General features: G+C 41.0%; 1 protein-coding gene across 15 annotated transcripts in view; it reads right to left on the bottom strand.

The window, feature by feature from the left end:
• GRIA2 (glutamate ionotropic receptor AMPA type subunit 2) overlaps positions 1-13,606 on the bottom strand; it is a 140,699-nt gene extending 127,093 nt beyond the window's left edge. For 4 of the 15 annotated variants that reach the window (XR_012904186.1, XR_012904187.1, XR_012904188.1 and 1 more), the window contains exons 1-2: positions 12,842-13,605; positions 12,168-12,308 (exon numbers count right to left, since the gene is read on the bottom strand). Coding sequence is in view for 9 of the 15 variants with exons in the window: in XM_075930122.1 (XP_075786237.1) it covers positions 12,168-12,308; positions 12,842-12,935 (235 nt within the window). In the remaining 6 variants the exon portion in view is untranslated. Of the gene's footprint in view, positions 1-6,379; positions 9,517-12,167; positions 12,309-12,841 lie in introns of those variants that run through there. The other 11 variants (XR_331991.4, XM_006121857.4, XM_006121858.4 and 8 more) reach the window with 5 other exon arrangements.
• Positions 13,607-16,268: the final 2,662 nt, after the last annotated feature.

Here is a 16,268-nt window from a genome sequence, read left to right as displayed (position 1 = left end):
CGATTGCATAGCGTACTTTTTTATTTTTCCACTTAGGGCTTGATCCTGCTCCCATAGATGTCAATGGGAGATTTGCTTTAGTAAAAACAGAATCAGGCCCTCAGCTTGCGGGCTTTGTGCTTCACATTATCAGAGAGCAAAATCATCAAGTTATATAGTTATCCTGTCCATGTTACAAAGCAACCTTTAGTATTTGGGCATAACACTTAAATATTAGCCAGATGTAATGAAATGTTTGAAATAAACATTGATAGTATTTTTATAAACCCAAATACTATTCTCACCGGTACTCACAATCTATAGCACAGGACCTCAATTCTGCTCTATTCTGTTTTTTTTTTAATCTGTCACTCCCCCTTTTAGTACTATTTAAGAAAATCAGTTGCATCATCAACAAGTATTATTACTCTTTCACTCTGTGCCCAATCCTATAAAGAGATGAGACCTGCCAGTAAGCTGTAGCTCAGGACCCCCAAGTCCCACTGTAGTCAACTGTTTGAAGCACTTAGCCAACTGAGCAAATGGCTCTTACACTTCCAACAGAGCTACTGGGGTCTACCTGAAATGTGCTTGGAGACTTTTCAAAATGCAGATTATTGATCCAACTAATTGTAACCGCTCCAAATGGTTTAAATCCCTATTTTGTGCATTGCTAAAATAACATCATAGCAGCTTTTGGTGTAATTGGCACATACCAGAATTACATAATTATTGCATGCATGCATCCAAGGAAGAGCCCAGGACCTAGACTGCAAAGCATGACCAAGGACTTGATAAATGAATTGGGACAGAGCTGGAAAGTGTAGTGGACCATGGGAAGAATCCTTCCTCTGGGTTACTGAGTTACACAGTCATCTACACTGGTAGTTCTGAACCTTTCCAGTACTGTAACTCTTTCACGAGTCTGGTTTGTCTTGTGTATCTCCAAGTTTCACTTCACTTAGAAACTACTTACTTACAAAATCAGACATAAAAATACAAAATGTAACAGACACTATTACTGAAAAAGTGCTTCCTTTCTCATTTTTATTATATAATTAAAATAAATCAACTGGAATATAAATATTGTATTTACATTTCAGGATATATTATAGAGTAGGATAAATTAGTCATTGTCTATGTGAAATTTTAGTTTGTAGTGACTTTGCTACTGCTTTTTATATAGCCTGAAGTATAATTAGGTGAATGCTTAGATAAGTTGATGTACCCCCTGGAACATCTCTGTGTATCCCCCAGGGGTAGGCATACCCAGAGGTGTCTCTAAAGAGGTGTGGAGCCCTGGGGAGAAGTGACAAATCCATCATTTCTGGATCAACCCATCACTTCCACAACTATGCCAGCCCAAAGGGTCCTCTAAAGTTCAGGCCTGGAGAAGTCACCCCAATTAGCCATACGCTAGGGACAGCTCTGTGCGCAGTGGTTCTCAACCTGCTGCCCAATTAGCACACAGCTGCAGCCTCTGTGACGTCCTCAAGGCCATACAGGTAGTCATAGAATCATAGGGTTGGAATAGACCTCAGGAGGTCAGGAGTCCAACCCCCTGCTAAACACACGACCAACCCTAATTAAATTATCTCAATCATTTGATGTAGCCTAAACAACATGTATTGGGGCCACAATGGTAAATAAGTTGAGAACCATTGCAGTCTAGCTCACCTACTACCATGTCCCTTAAATTACTCCTTCCCAGGGTATGTCTAAACTACATCCCTTTTTCGATAAAGGGATGTAAATTAGACATATCAAAATTGTAAATGAAGCTGGGATTTGAATTTCCTGTTTCATTTGCATAATGGCGGACGTGGCTTTTTTTTTTTCCCCTCAAAAACCCTATAGTGTAGACATAGCCTCTGAGCAGCACATTCACAACCTGTGCAGAAGAGTCATTCCAGTTGCATTGTCCTTCTACAGCCTTGTGAAAGAAAACTGAGTATTCCCCTAATCTTCTGTTAAAATGTAACAAATGGCATCTTAATTTTCATAAAAAGCTTAGTTTGAATGTGCAGTTCCTACTCTTCTTTCCATCTGAAAACAGGCTGCTAATTGGTGGCTGATACCATGCTTTAGGGGGCTGCAAAATTCAGCAGTTCAACAAGAGTCATTTGAATTCTAGAGACGATTAAAAAAAACAACCAAGGCATTACCTAATTGACTGCTTTGTTTGTTAAGAATGAAAAGCAAGAGTCAAATCTTCTATTTTTCAAATACTTAAAAAAAAAAAAAAAAAAACAGTTTGCTACCAGGCTGAGATATTTTTATTCCCAGCTCATCCCTGGGTCATACTTTTAAATCTTTATAAATAGAAATTTCTAATAACAATGTTGAGATGGCATTCTTAACTACCATAATATAAGAAAATGCAGTGTCCTATTATACCAAAAGCAGCAATAAATAACTGAAATTCAATCAGAGGCTGAAATGAAAAGGTGAGATAATATAGCAACTAGACTTGATCAAATATTGGTTATTGTGAGCATTTTATGTTTTAGTATTTTTGCCTCCAGTGGACTTGAAACTGGAGTTAAAGCCTAATCAGCTTGTCTATGACTAAGAATGCTGTGCCATTAATGTCACAAAGTGAACCTGCTGAATACAGATTGCTTTTGTGAATCTAGCACCAATTCCATACTCTGAACTCTTAAATATCTTTTTTACTGACATTTCTCCTACACTGCACATGACAAGTAAATATGGTCATGGACTCTGTAGGGTAGCTTATTTCCAACAGACTCCACTGGCAGTTTTAGCAGCAAAATGATCACAGGATTAGACTATAAACAGGAAATTACTATTTTCTCTTCTCTTTTGGTATCTAAAACATTTTAACTTCAGCAGTTAACAAATGAAGATACATTTCAGAAATGAATCATGAAGCAAACAACCAAGAGGGTCCCATGCCAAGTTAAATTTGATAATATAGAGCTGAATATCCTGGTCTGATATAAAATAAAGTTATAGTTTTGTCCTAAAACCGAAAATTTCTTATGTCCTGATTCTGCCATCTTAACCCCTCCTCCCCAAAAAACAACCAATCTCAGAAGTTTCTAAAAGATAGGCTGTAAACTAAGATAGTATCAGAAGCCAGCTACTGTAAAAGAATAGGAACCTTATTTTGTACATAATTTATATCTATTAGTGAAAATCTTTTGTTACATTTTTTGTACTCTTCACCCAGGCATTCTGAAGACCAATAGAGTTCACACTGTCTGAAACAGTGTAAATAAAATAATCTCGTTCAAAAAGCGTTACTTACTGACTTCATTTTACAAATGGTAACTTTATGGTACAAATATACTTCCTTTATAAATTCACCAATGTCTGAATAAGAACACACTTAAAATTTCGAAAGAGCATACAAAAATAGATGTATTTGCGATAAATTAAAAAATTGAAAGATTCCCTTTGATTGGTGATTGGCAAAGCAGCTTTGGACCACAGACAAACAGATAAAAGGAGCCTTGGTATTAGCAGTAGTACTTAAAATAGTATAATCCATGTTACACACATTACACATTGAAAATATAGTGTGGTCAGCAGAGCTACTGATAACATAATATACAATATGCATTATCTTAACAGGTGATTTTATAAAATATGCATTCATTATATATGCCTAGTTCTTTTCATCTCTCCTTTCCATCCAAAGAAACTGTAGTGTCAAGCATTCATTAATGGAACACCAGACTGTTTATTTAGCAAAGTACGTTTTAACTTTAACAAGCTTAAAACTATCACGTCTTTGTACCCAATGTACAATTTTAATTCGCTTTCTAATGTATAACCTGAAGGCTAAAAAACAAACAAACAAAAAATAATAAATGCTGATACAAAACCACATTAAATTTCAAATAGCATAAGACAGATTTCTACAATATCAAACCTTCTACAACACTGTAACCAGATTTCAATAAATAATGTGACACAAAAGAAGAAAATCAACATGGGGAAAACAGCTATGGAAAATTAAATGAGTGAGTCCCTAATTCTTGGTCTTCTACAATTTCTCATAGTACTGTGATCTTAGCCCTCAATGTCACATTGATAACTGCAGGCATCTACACTTATCAAATGAAAAAATAAAAATAAAAATATTTTGACTCATGAATTATGCTGATACAAGAAGCATAATACTTAATCAAAATATAATATGAAGTATTTACATATTCAGACCTTTTCTCAACATTACTTTGAGTATGATCATACAGGCTTTAGCATCAGGGGCAGAGTCTGCTATCCAAAAATTCAGGAGAGATCCTTCAGTATAAAGTATTGAGGTAATTCTTGCGCAAAAGATTAATAGATTGGAAGATTAACTAAAATGCTAAATTATTTTCTCATAAGGGCTTTTGGAATCCTTCTATTCAGAAAGTTATTTGTGTAGTTTAAATAATGTCCTACTTTTTTCTTATAGTACATCAAAGTCAAATATTTACTTACTAGTTTCATTAATCCCTCTCCCCCCCCCCCCCCAAAAAAAACCCAACAAGGAGTCCAGTGGCACTTTAAAGACTAACAAATTTATTAGGGTATTGGGGCATAAGGTTCCATAAGCTACAACTCACTTCAGATGCTGAATAAGAAAGAAAGAAAAGAAAAAAAGGATACACAGAAGGCAGTGTGACATCAGTGCTAATTAAATCAGAGTGGATGTGGCTCATCTCCAACAGTGATGAGGTGAGAGTACCTGATTGGGACATTACCTATTGTAATGCAAGAACTACTAATTGTTTTTTAAATTCTTTCTTCAGCATCTGAGGAAGTGAATTGTAGTTCATGAAAGCTTATGTCCTAATACATTCATTAATTTTTAAAGTGAAAATCATTTTTTTGAGAAGTTTAGGATCGAGTGTTTTTCCAAGCATTTCCATAGAAAATAATTGGTCTTTTTGGAACGTTCTATAAAATCACTAGGATTTGACAAATGGTCTTATCATTGGATAAGCCTTCTATTAAGATGTAAACACGACATGTTCAGTGAAAAGTTACTGATAATTAAATTAAGGACACAGCTTGTATGCACATTGACATAACAATGATAACATACCCTCTATTTCTTTAGCAATCTTGAACCAATGAAAAATGTTTTCCCTCAAGAATTATTTATTATCTGTGCAAGTAGTTCAGTAGCTGTTACATACCTCTTAATTCTCAGATATATCTTTTTAATAAAAAGCTCTCTTAAAATAAATAGCTTCAGAGGGAAGCCGAATTACTGTACTGGATAAGTCTGCACTGGATATCCTTAAAAAAGAACAAATGGCCTGATAACACTTTATAAACTAACAAAACATGTAGATGGTATCATGAGCTTTTGTGGGCACAGCCCACTTAAACTCCAGTCATTTGAAGAAGTGGGCTGTGCCCACGAAAGCTCATGATACCATCTACAAGGTTTGGTAGTCTATAAAGTGCTACCAGACCATTCGTTTTTTAAAATAAATAGTAAGATTATAATGTACTTCAACAAGCTTTAGATCAAGCCCCAGTTCATGCATCAAAGGTTTGTGCTTAGCTTTATGCACTGTGAGTAATCCAATTAAAGTTAATGTAAATTAGTTATTATAATAATAATAATTAATAATAATGTACAATAATATATCTTACTAAGGACAAGGAACTAAAATTAATTTCAGTAGTTATTTAATGACAAATAAAATGACAATTCATCAAAATGGAGACTAGTATGCATCTCACAATCTGCAGTTAAATTTAACTCATTTGATAGTTTTATTTTATTTAAATGTCTTCAGAAATATAAATAGGATGTATATTTAAGACAGATAAGATTTGTGCAAGAAATGCAAAGAAAATCTGGGAAGACAAGCTGTTAACCCAAAAATGTCACGTATGTGTAACTTCTAGATCATGGCTCTGTGTATGTAAATTTAAATAGCATCAAGAAGCACACATGCACAGCAGGGAAGGAACAATCGCAAAGAACAAGTGTCTTGGGTTTGATTTTTTTTTTTTAAGGACACCAGGAGTAAGAGAGTACTTTAAAGTCTGCTAAAACTCTTGATTTTAAATAAGAAGGTGTATGAGGGAGGAGGTGATTTTGGGGTGTGAAAAATATGGCAGATTACATAGCATACCATCCACAAATGTGTTTACATAATTTTTATGATAATTACAATTTGGAGCCCATCTATTCTAACTGTAAGCAAGTTCCATGACTGTTCCATGCAGAGATTTGTAGAAGAAAAGAAATGAGGGAGGGAAGACCTACCAGAAGAAACATGAACAAACCTAAGTATTACAAATGTCTCCTCTCTTAAAAAACAAACAAACAAAAAAACCCACAATTCTTTTACAATATATTTGCTTTTGGTCCAAAGAACATATACTTCACATAAACACACATAAATCTCTACTGGCATACCTGGAAAACTATATATTTTCTTGATTTATTTCTGAATTGTTGTTACTGGAGATATTCTAAATGCTCTTCTCTTTAAAATTTCATCTGTAGCATTGTAGTCTAAAATAGCTAGAAAACCAAATACCATGAATTCTTCTCTCTTTCAAATGTTGCAATACTTTAGATATTCATAGGTTTTCAAAACTGCTGGCTGATATAATGAGAGGATCTGAGATTTATGCATGAATCAGCAACTCCTTGTCATAATGTCATGGTGCAGTGATCCCTGCAGAGCTGTAGGGCTCGATTTAAAATGGAAATGCTCAAACCCCTCTTGAGCCAGCAAGATTAAACTTCCAAGATCTTACATATATTACCTCTGTGCCAAGGCTATTTTATGAATAACTTGTTACTGTCACTGATCTTTTATAATACACACTAGGACATTCTCTTGAAGGGACTCAAATCCCCTTTTAGGATAAAAAAACAAGTCTTCACAAAGCAACTGAAACTGTATAGTGTTGGAAGGGTTAATAGGAAGATTGTCAAGGTTCATCACTTCAGCTGTTTTCTGTTTTGATGTAATTACACAATAGAATCTGTTCCTAATACTGAAGAGAAAGAGAGAGAGAGTGATTTTATCGTTGTATGGGTTTAATTATACTGTGCTGAAGGACTAAAAGTTCATTTTACTGGATAACGTCCAGCTTTATGCCATAGATCACCGCCAATACTGTAACCTTGTCACAACTGTTAAAAGCCGAAAGCTCCCAAACACCAGACTGTGGTGTACTGTAGTGACCTTGTAACTTTCCTTTCCCCTTTACTTTCTTCTCTGATTTACGTCACTGGAATCACCTATGCGCATCGAAATCTGCTGCTTCGAGCCCGCTTCCCCCTTAGGGAGAGATTGTACTTTTCTTACTCCTGTGTACCTCTCACGCTTGTCTCCTCCATTATGGGTTGCACTGTCCCACAATGAGAACAAACCACAGCCTCGCATAATCGATTGATGCCAGCTGCTGAAGATTTGCCTCCCCCAAGTATTTGCTGAAGACCGAAATTAACACTCTCAAACGGCAGCCTGAGGCGTGTCTTGCACAACTTCAGTGCAACCTTCGCTATCCAGACCTGTACTGCAAAGCAGAACCTACCTCCCTGCACATTTGTCTTTGGATCATCTATACAGATCAGTAAGGCTCACTCACCAGATTGTTTGCTGCCAGTTTTGACATCTATGCCTCCTCCTTTGAGTGTGCATATGGGAACGCAGTACCTTAAGCAGTATTCCTTTGTGTAAAAGCCACTCGTCCATGGCATAGACTCAGTATTGGTGTGCAATTCGGAAAATACAAATGATATTTAATTAAACACACTTTTTGAGCAGTCGGGACCATGCGCCCTGGGTTTCCTTTAGTTACTTTGCTTACGGACATTGTTGGGTTGTCTGTGTGCGTGCTTACTTTTCGAAATGTGTCCGTTTCAAAAGAATGCTTTACAGACATTTAAAATCGATATCAAATGCTGAGTAGAGTTCCCAGCCTGTCGACAGTTTCATTTGGTAAAAGGGAGAGTTGGGAACGTGGTTTGCTGACTACCTGTTGTTGGAAATAGTCTGCCATCTGCTGGATGCTTGATCTATGGCATTTTTGTCTTCCGTCTGTGAACCTACACTTAAAGGCGCAGAACTCCGTTTTTACAAGTACTGTGTAGACGTATTTAGCTGTCAGAATAGCATTTTGTTTTATTCAGTTACTAATCTACTTCGAATATTAACAGTTTCGCCTGCATATTATAATTGGCTGTGTAGCGTACTGAATTTTAACCTTATGCCTTAAACCAAATTACCAGAAGAGCATCTCTGCTAAGCAAGGCTGATGAACTGACTACAGTAAAATGCCTAGGAAAAGATCCAGCAGCAGTTTTCCCTATGAGTTTCATTTCGCATGAAAGATGCTTTGAGAGTCACTCCAAAAAAGCAAGTTGAGAAAGAACCAGATACAGAATCTCATTACTCCAACAAGAATGAATTTCATAGGATGAGGCAGTGGAAATAGTAATGAGAAATAAACCCCGAATTTTGAAATATTCGGTGCATACAATTCTAATTATTTACCTCTCTCAGCTAATACTTGTCTCTGGTAGCCAATCACAAACCTTTCTTGGACGGCAATTGAAGTAGTACTACACCGAATTGTTTTAGTATGAAAAAAAAACTTTAAAACGACGAATGGTCCTGCAGCACCTGTTTTTAGTATGCGTCTCATGAATCAATCTAGACCCAGAAGGCTGATTACAAGAATAAGGTCAGTTGTGATAGATTTGAAAGATACTACCTGCTCTTTGCTCACTGTTCCTTGTAACCATAGGTCATGGGGGTGTTATTGCCCCCACTTTGAGATGGTTTCTATTGTATTCAAGGTTTACCGTGTGGGTTCAATGGCTCTCAGCACCTTGCTATAAAAATTATTCCAGCCCCAAAGCTTGTAACGGACCGGGCTGTTATCCTGGATATTGATCTGCAAGTGGCTCGAAAATGGAAGTTTTGGATTTGGCCAGCCACATACAGAAAGACAAAAGGGTAAAGAGAAGCGAAGATATCATCAGCCGGCTGGAAGCCTCTCTCAGCTCTTTAATGACATCAGAACCTTTCGTAAACCTCCATAGGTCATCCAAATTTTGCAGGAGTCGTCTGAGGGAAGATACTGAAGCTCAAGAACGAGTCAGACGCAAACATCCAGATCAGTGTGGTTTGTTTAAGGAAAGCATGATTGCTCCACTTGCGGGAAGAAATCGAAAAGCAGCCATGTTAGTTAGTGATTGTTAGCAGCAGCAAGATTACTGATGCTGCTTCAATTAAATCACATTCAGGAGTTCATTGACTCAGGAGTGGAAAAGCAAGAAAACACAGAGCAATCATTCAGGTTGACCTTGAATTTTACCCAGACTAGAATTTTAAGGCACTTTCCAGTTTAGTTGACAAATTTCCAACACAATATCTTGAAACTACTACCCAGAAGTGTATTCTGGAGTCTCCCGTGATATTTGATGAGGTGAGAAATCTTCAATTAAATAACTTACACTATAGTAGATAACTAATGTAATAAAATTACGAAACTACCTCGCTGTTGGAGGAAATCTGTGTTTTTCCTTCCCTTATTCAAAGTATGCCCTGTATTCCAAAGCACTAAAGATAACAGGAAGGTTATTTTAAAAAATATCTTATTTGGTATTCTATGATCACACTTTTTAAGGACACATTAGAATATGAAAGACTCCAGCTGAGGGTGCAGCTTGCACACACACAATTAAGGGTCGCTTCAGTGTGACCGTGCGATGCTCCCTCTTTAGTGTGCAATAAAATAAGGAAGTCAATTTCCTGAGCTAACATAGTGATAGAAATGTAGCCGTGTTAGTCTGGTGTAGCTGAAACAAAATACAGTTCTATGTAGCACTTTAAAGACTAACAAGATGGTTTATTAGATGATGAGCTTGGGCCAGACCCACTTCCTCAGATAGCTTCCCCAATTATCACCTCTAATACTATTAACTCACAGACATCTCCCCTTCCCCACCTCTAATATCAACTCACAGGCATTTACCTTCCTTTCCCCCCCCCCAACCCCCTTCTGTTCTGAAATGTGATTTGTCCTTTTCATATGTGTTCATTTTTTTTTAATTGTATCCTTTGGTATATATGGTTGTGACTATTTTCTTCCACTATTTGATCTGAGGAAGTGGGTCTGGCCCACGAAAGCTCATCATCTAATAAACCATCTTGTTAGTCTTTAAAGTGCTACATAGTCCTGTATTTTGTTCCTGAGCTAACAGTGTGTGTTGTCTGTTCTTGTAAACCTGCAATGTGCTCATTTTCACTACAAGACCGAAGATGTGTTAGGAGAGCATGACTCAGATCTGGCGACTCTATAGGAAGCCTTTCGGAGCATGGGGGACGAAATACAGATTTTAATGCTCCACATGGCCAGGCGTGCCTTTTTAGGGATCCTGGAGTTTGAACAATCGTCATTTTAAATGGTTGTTGGATGTTCTAGTCTGTATGACGCGGCTTCCCCTTCAATTTAGAACGACAACTTAGAGCTCTAATCGGCTGGGTCTGAGATGATTTTTCTCGTTAGGCCGTCGCCTAAATGGGCCTTCTCCCTGTCTTTTTTTAAGGTGTTGCGCCACCTCTGTAGAATCAGGGAATCTCATGGGCCACACTGAACGTTCATAATTCATTCCCAGAACTAATTTAAAAGCACCTTCTCATTCAAGAATTAAACAATCCTCCGATATTAAAACAATGCAAAATATGGTCCTAAAATAGTCCCCGTCAGAATTGGTGTGTAGGCACAGACACCACTAGATCGATTTTGTAAGTAGGTCTATGACTTCCATAACTGCAAAGCACCCTTTTTGAGCAATGGCTCTCTGTTTTCATAGAACTAAGACTAGAAACCTGGGCTTTTATATATATATATATATATATATATATATATATATATATATATATATATATACACACCCCACCCACGGGACGTATTTGTAATAAATATAGGATGACTTATGATGTTCTTGTCTCTTTGATACAAGTATCCATCGAGAAAACAACAGTGGCTCTGGGATTTTAAAATGAGGCAATGATCACGTTTCTCGAGTCTACAAAGCTCAGCCAAAATTGTTAATTGTTTAATCAAACATTTCAGATAAGGCGATGTGGTTTGCACCTGAGAATGTGAATAGGAGCGTTCCTGAGCTGGTTTTACTGTGGTATTTCCTCCCCCGTCACTCTAGCATTTATTTTACCTATTGGCTGGGCAAAACCACTGAACACAGGGAAATCGTGAAGATGGGCAGGGATAGCAACTATTGTGGCCCTATGCAATTACAAGAGATTGTAAGAAAACCTCAGTCTGTGTCTAGGAAGAAAGGACTCAGTTTTCCATCAGTACAATCCTCGAGTTAGCAGGGATTTTATACAGAGAGTGACCAGGCTCCTTCTTAATGCGCCTTTCCTCCCGAAAATCTGGTCGCTTTGCTGGTCTCTTCGTTAAGATGCCCCCTCCCACCCAGTGGGGGCTCCTCAAGGAGGCTTGAATTATTGGGGAAATGGAAGAAAGGGGGAGCCTGATGTAATATGGAGCATTGCAAACAGTAAAATGGCTGATCCGTGTCTCATTTAGCTACCGATGCTCAGATCCGCTGCCGTTTCGCTTCCCCCAGCTCCCGATCGCCTTTGCATTGCCTGGTTGATTTGTCAGGGCACCGCTGTACTACACCAAGACAGAAGCCAGGACCGCCGCGCCACGGAGCTAGCATTGCACAGCATCTGCGGGCAGCAGGCTCTCCCAGTTACGTTTAATTGATTAATTGGAGAGCTAAATGGATCTCTATTCAACAGCTCCTAGCTGAGCGTGGAGCCTTTCATTTGCCGAGTCTGCCTGTCCAGCTGGACCAGAAGGGCTCGCATATGGTCCCAGGCTATGTGCAGCAAGCCAGGCTTATGTAATGTATGGAAAGAGCAGAAAAGGAACCATTTTAAACTTGGACCATCCGTGCGGGAGGCCGCCTTTGAGCCCCCAAGTCATCGCCAGAGGAGCTCTTTAGATGGGCGCGTTCTCCCCGAACGTGTCCCGCAGCCCCCGGGGGGCAAAGCGCTGCACACCACCCCCTCCCACCGCCCCATTCCCAGTGCGCACGCGTCCCCGCTCCCCTCCCACGCTCCCCCAAACACAGGAGGACAAGGGTCCCGGAGATCTCACGCCTCCCCCCACGGTTATTTGAATGACACGAGAGATTCATTACTCACAAGCGTTGGTGACGGCGAAGCTGTTGGCTACCTCCAGGTTGTCGATGTGGGGCGTCAGCCTAAACTCCGAAGTGGAGAATTGAACCATCCCTACCCGAAAGGCACTGTATTCCTGATCGGCACCCCTCGGAAACAACCCCCCTGCAGGGAAACAGACACGCACACAACAGAACAAGAGAACAGATCAGTGCTGCAAAGCGGGAGGCTTCAGGCATCACTCTGGGGCATGGCAGCGCTTGGGAGCCACTTATTGACGCTGTCAGGGAGACGGGCAGCATAAAGGCACGCTCGCTCTGTGGCGGGGGAGCTGCTCGAGTCAGCTGTAGCTGAGGGGCATGGCATTTTGTCAGGAGCGGCTGCTTCTGCATCACACCAGAGAGCTCCGAGTCCCTGAGCCTCTTAATAACGTGCAGAGCTTGCTAGCGCCGGCAAACCTCCATCGGACCAGCTTGCCTTTCCGTTTAAGACAAAGGGGAGCTTAGCCATCATTCCCCAAGGGAGGAGGGTGACAGAAAAATCGCACACGGACGTGTGTGTATAACGCAGAGCACCCGGGGCTTGACATGCCATGCACACTCGAACGCAAAACCAGCTGTGAATGAACGAATCAATCACCCCATCCAAATGGAAACTCAATTAGAAAAAATAAAATCCGCCCACGCAGAGGCACCTACCTATTTGTATGCTGTTAGAAGAGACGCCCCAAATCAGTCCCCAAAACACAGGAGCCAGGAAGACAGCAATATGCATAATCTTTTGCATTTCCATGAAAAGTAGAGCATCCACACAGCCACAAAGGATCCCTTTCCCCCTCCTCTCCCTTCTTTGTCCGCGCTCGCCAGCGAATTAGATCCTCTGCAATGATGGGCGAGGGACCAGAGCACCCAAAGAAATGAAAATAAACCCGAAGCGGGAGAAGCCCTCTGCACAAGGGGCTGCTGCTCTGGTCCTTGTCCCGGCTCCAGAAGTAAGGCGGCTGCTTGAACGCTGCCGTGGTCCCAGCACATGCACTCACACTCTCTCACCCCCTCGCTCTAGCTCACAGGCTGAGGAACAGGGAAGAACCTGGCGCGCGTGCGCGAGCAGCGGAGCGCGCGGGGCCGCGCACCCACCCCCACGTTCTCTCTCCCTGCCCCCGGCCCTGGAGCGCTGCTCGCCCGCCCGCCTCAGCATCTGGGCTGCTGCAGCTGCGACTGCTTCCCGCTCCTCGCCAGCACCGCCGCCGCCGGGACAGCGCTTACCAGGCGGCTAGCGCCTTTGCGCACCGCGGACAGCGCCGCAGCAAGAGCCACCAAGCAGCCGCAGACCTGCCCGCCGCCGACCCCCGGCGCTTCCGCGAGCTCCCGACCGGCTCGCTCGGGGGCAGGGCCAGGCTCGCTGGCTTAGCCGCCCAGTTATGCTGGGCAAAGGCCTCCCTTATGGGTCAATGGCTGGGTCAAGGAGGGGATGGCGTGTGCTCAGCGCAGGGCCTCCCTTCCCCCCACCTGAGAGCCTCGCACGGGCTTGGCGGCGGCAGGGGGAACTGCAGCAGCGCGGCTCTCCTGCGTGCTCCATGCTGGGCGGCGTCCGGCCGGCAGCCACAGCCCTGGCACGCTGGCTGGCCCATTGCCCTCGGGGTGGAGTCGAAAGGGGCGCGAAGCGGCCGCGCGTGCGGCTCTGGGACCGGCGGTCGGGCTCTGCCGCTCTTGGCGCGCCCCGGGGCAGGGCTCGCCTGGTCTGCGGCAGAGGCGGGGCTGGGCCCTAAGCGGCTCCGGTCCGCGCAGTAGGTGGGGATCCGTCAAACTTTGGGCAGCGAGAGAAAGGAAAGGTCATTGGCTTCCACGCATGATTCGTTTTGGTTATTCACTTAGGCTCTCAAGAGAAGCTTAAGGGTGTTGGGTGCCTAATAGCGCTGGAGCCGAATCCCCTTAGGTTGCTTGGAAAACCCTAAGCCTTCACTCAAACCTCCTGGACAACGTTATCAAACCTGGATGCCAATAACTGGGCACTTCACTCCAAATGTCCGCACTTGAATGAGTGTCCTGATTTAAAATCCCAGATGCTGAGCTCCTACCTCAGCCTGTAAATTAAAACATGGATTTGGGTGCTTAACTTTGGACTGTTTTTTGGAAGGTATGAATAATAATTTTAAAAAGTGAGATAAACCTCCACAAACATCTTTCTACATAACAATAGGAAAGATAAGATTGAAAGCAGAGGTTAAAAATAAAGAATTTTATTTGAGTTAGCTTGTTTTTTATTCTATCCTCATGCAGATCTCACCTGAATGAATGTTGGCTTTGTCTCCAGCTCCTGTAGCTGGAAAACCTGTTTTTAATGGTCACACTAATACAGTTAAGTGGCTAATGAAGTGTTTTTATTTATAAATGCTTATCAAATTCTCAAATAACCAAATTTAACGAGCTTCCACATTTGTTTTCCAGAATTCACACTTTACCACCGATAGATAAATTTACAGTGAACTATAAGTGAACACATTTCAGTTTGCCATAAGCGGCCCTGAAATGTATCTTAATACATTTTAATACATTGTAATACAAAATACAATATTTTAATACATCCTTCCCAAAAAAATTGCCAATGAATGGTGAATAGTGAATGCATTTTTAGTGCACAGTTCATATCACAAACAATAAGGGTATTGGCAATTGTCCCATCTTTAGAAAAAATACCCTTTCTGGAAAGAAAAACTGATGTTTTCCTGTTGATTTTTCTATTAGGTTCTGTTATTCTCTCCTTTCTGTAGAAGAATCAATGTAGCCTTGTAATTTTTGTAGGTAATAAGTTATTTAATTATAATTAATGTATATTATTGCATAAGGTTTGGATTAAATTTAAACACAAGATGTAGACCTCAGACAGGCCAGGCGGCTTTGTTAACTTAGCTCCAGCTCTGTTTGATGTTAGCATGTTCTGATGTTAAAGTGAAGGGATGGAATATTTTACTACATAGTGATGTTAATATTAGGTAAGGACTTGTAATAGATAGAAAGAAGTTTAATGTTGAAAGACTTTGTAACTTTGTTAAAGTGACTAGAAGTACCCTTTGTTCTGTGCTGCAATTGTGTTGTAAATGTATTGTTTGTGTGAATGAGAGAGAGAATGTTTTAGGAAAGAGAAGTGTGAAGGCTACTGAATGCCCAAATGGTCAGGGAGGGGCTGGACACTCAGAAGCATGCAGACTGAACTGAAGCAGATTGATGAACCCTGAAGTTAGTGGCAAGCACCCCTTGATAGGGATACTGATATCAGATGACCGCGAGAACAACCTCCAGATAAACATATGTCACAGAAAAACTGATTGTGATGCTGAATAACTGATTAAGGCCTCACAAGGCAAAATGCATAAACTCATATGGAAGAAAAATCTTATAAAGGATGGGGTGTCTTGTATGGTTCTTTGGGTTCTGTCCTGCTACGACCATAGAGGATCAGTTTGGACTGACAAGAACCCAGCTCCTTCCCTGTACTCAATTTATCTCATCAATAAATTGGGTTGAGCAACAGACTGGTAACTATTCCATCAGCAGGACGTGTTTGTATGTGTGTGTGTAAATGCATATGCTACTTTGTTATATTATCAGTAAATGTGGTATGTTGTCTTGCCCCCCTGAAAATGGTTCCGTGTGCTTCTTTTAAGCATAACATCAGGGCCTGCAGCCTCCAAACTAGCAGTTGCCAGAGATCAGGATCAATTGAAAAAGCTTTCCATGCCACATAGTTTTTGAGAAGTGCAACATCATTGCAACCATTCTATCAGGGAATTCCTTTGGAAACTCTGGGGAAAAGGAGGGTGTTCTTTACATGATGGATAGTCTCAATACAAAAAGAAATAAAGTGTACAACTACATTACGTAGTGGTTAGGTGCCCAGTTTTGGAGGAGGGAGGAGAGGGAAGGGAGTCATACAAATTTTACACAGTCACACAATCCCACTCTGGTCCCTGCCTAATCTCTATTTGGGATACTCTGCTCGGTGCTCATATCATGTTGTTACATGAAAGGGCACTACAGAGCTCTGGGAAGGGGGTAGTAAGCTTCACTGAAATGACTGGCCCCACTGCACTTCACTTCACATGGTCCAGGGAAAATGTGCATATAA

The sequence above is a fragment of the Pelodiscus sinensis genome, chromosome 5 (genome assembly GCF_049634645.1).
Source record: "Pelodiscus sinensis isolate JC-2024 chromosome 5, ASM4963464v1, whole genome shotgun sequence".
Classification (NCBI taxonomy): Eukaryota; Metazoa; Chordata; order Testudines; family Trionychidae; genus Pelodiscus; species Pelodiscus sinensis.
This window is presented reverse-complemented; position numbering and strand designations above follow the sequence as displayed.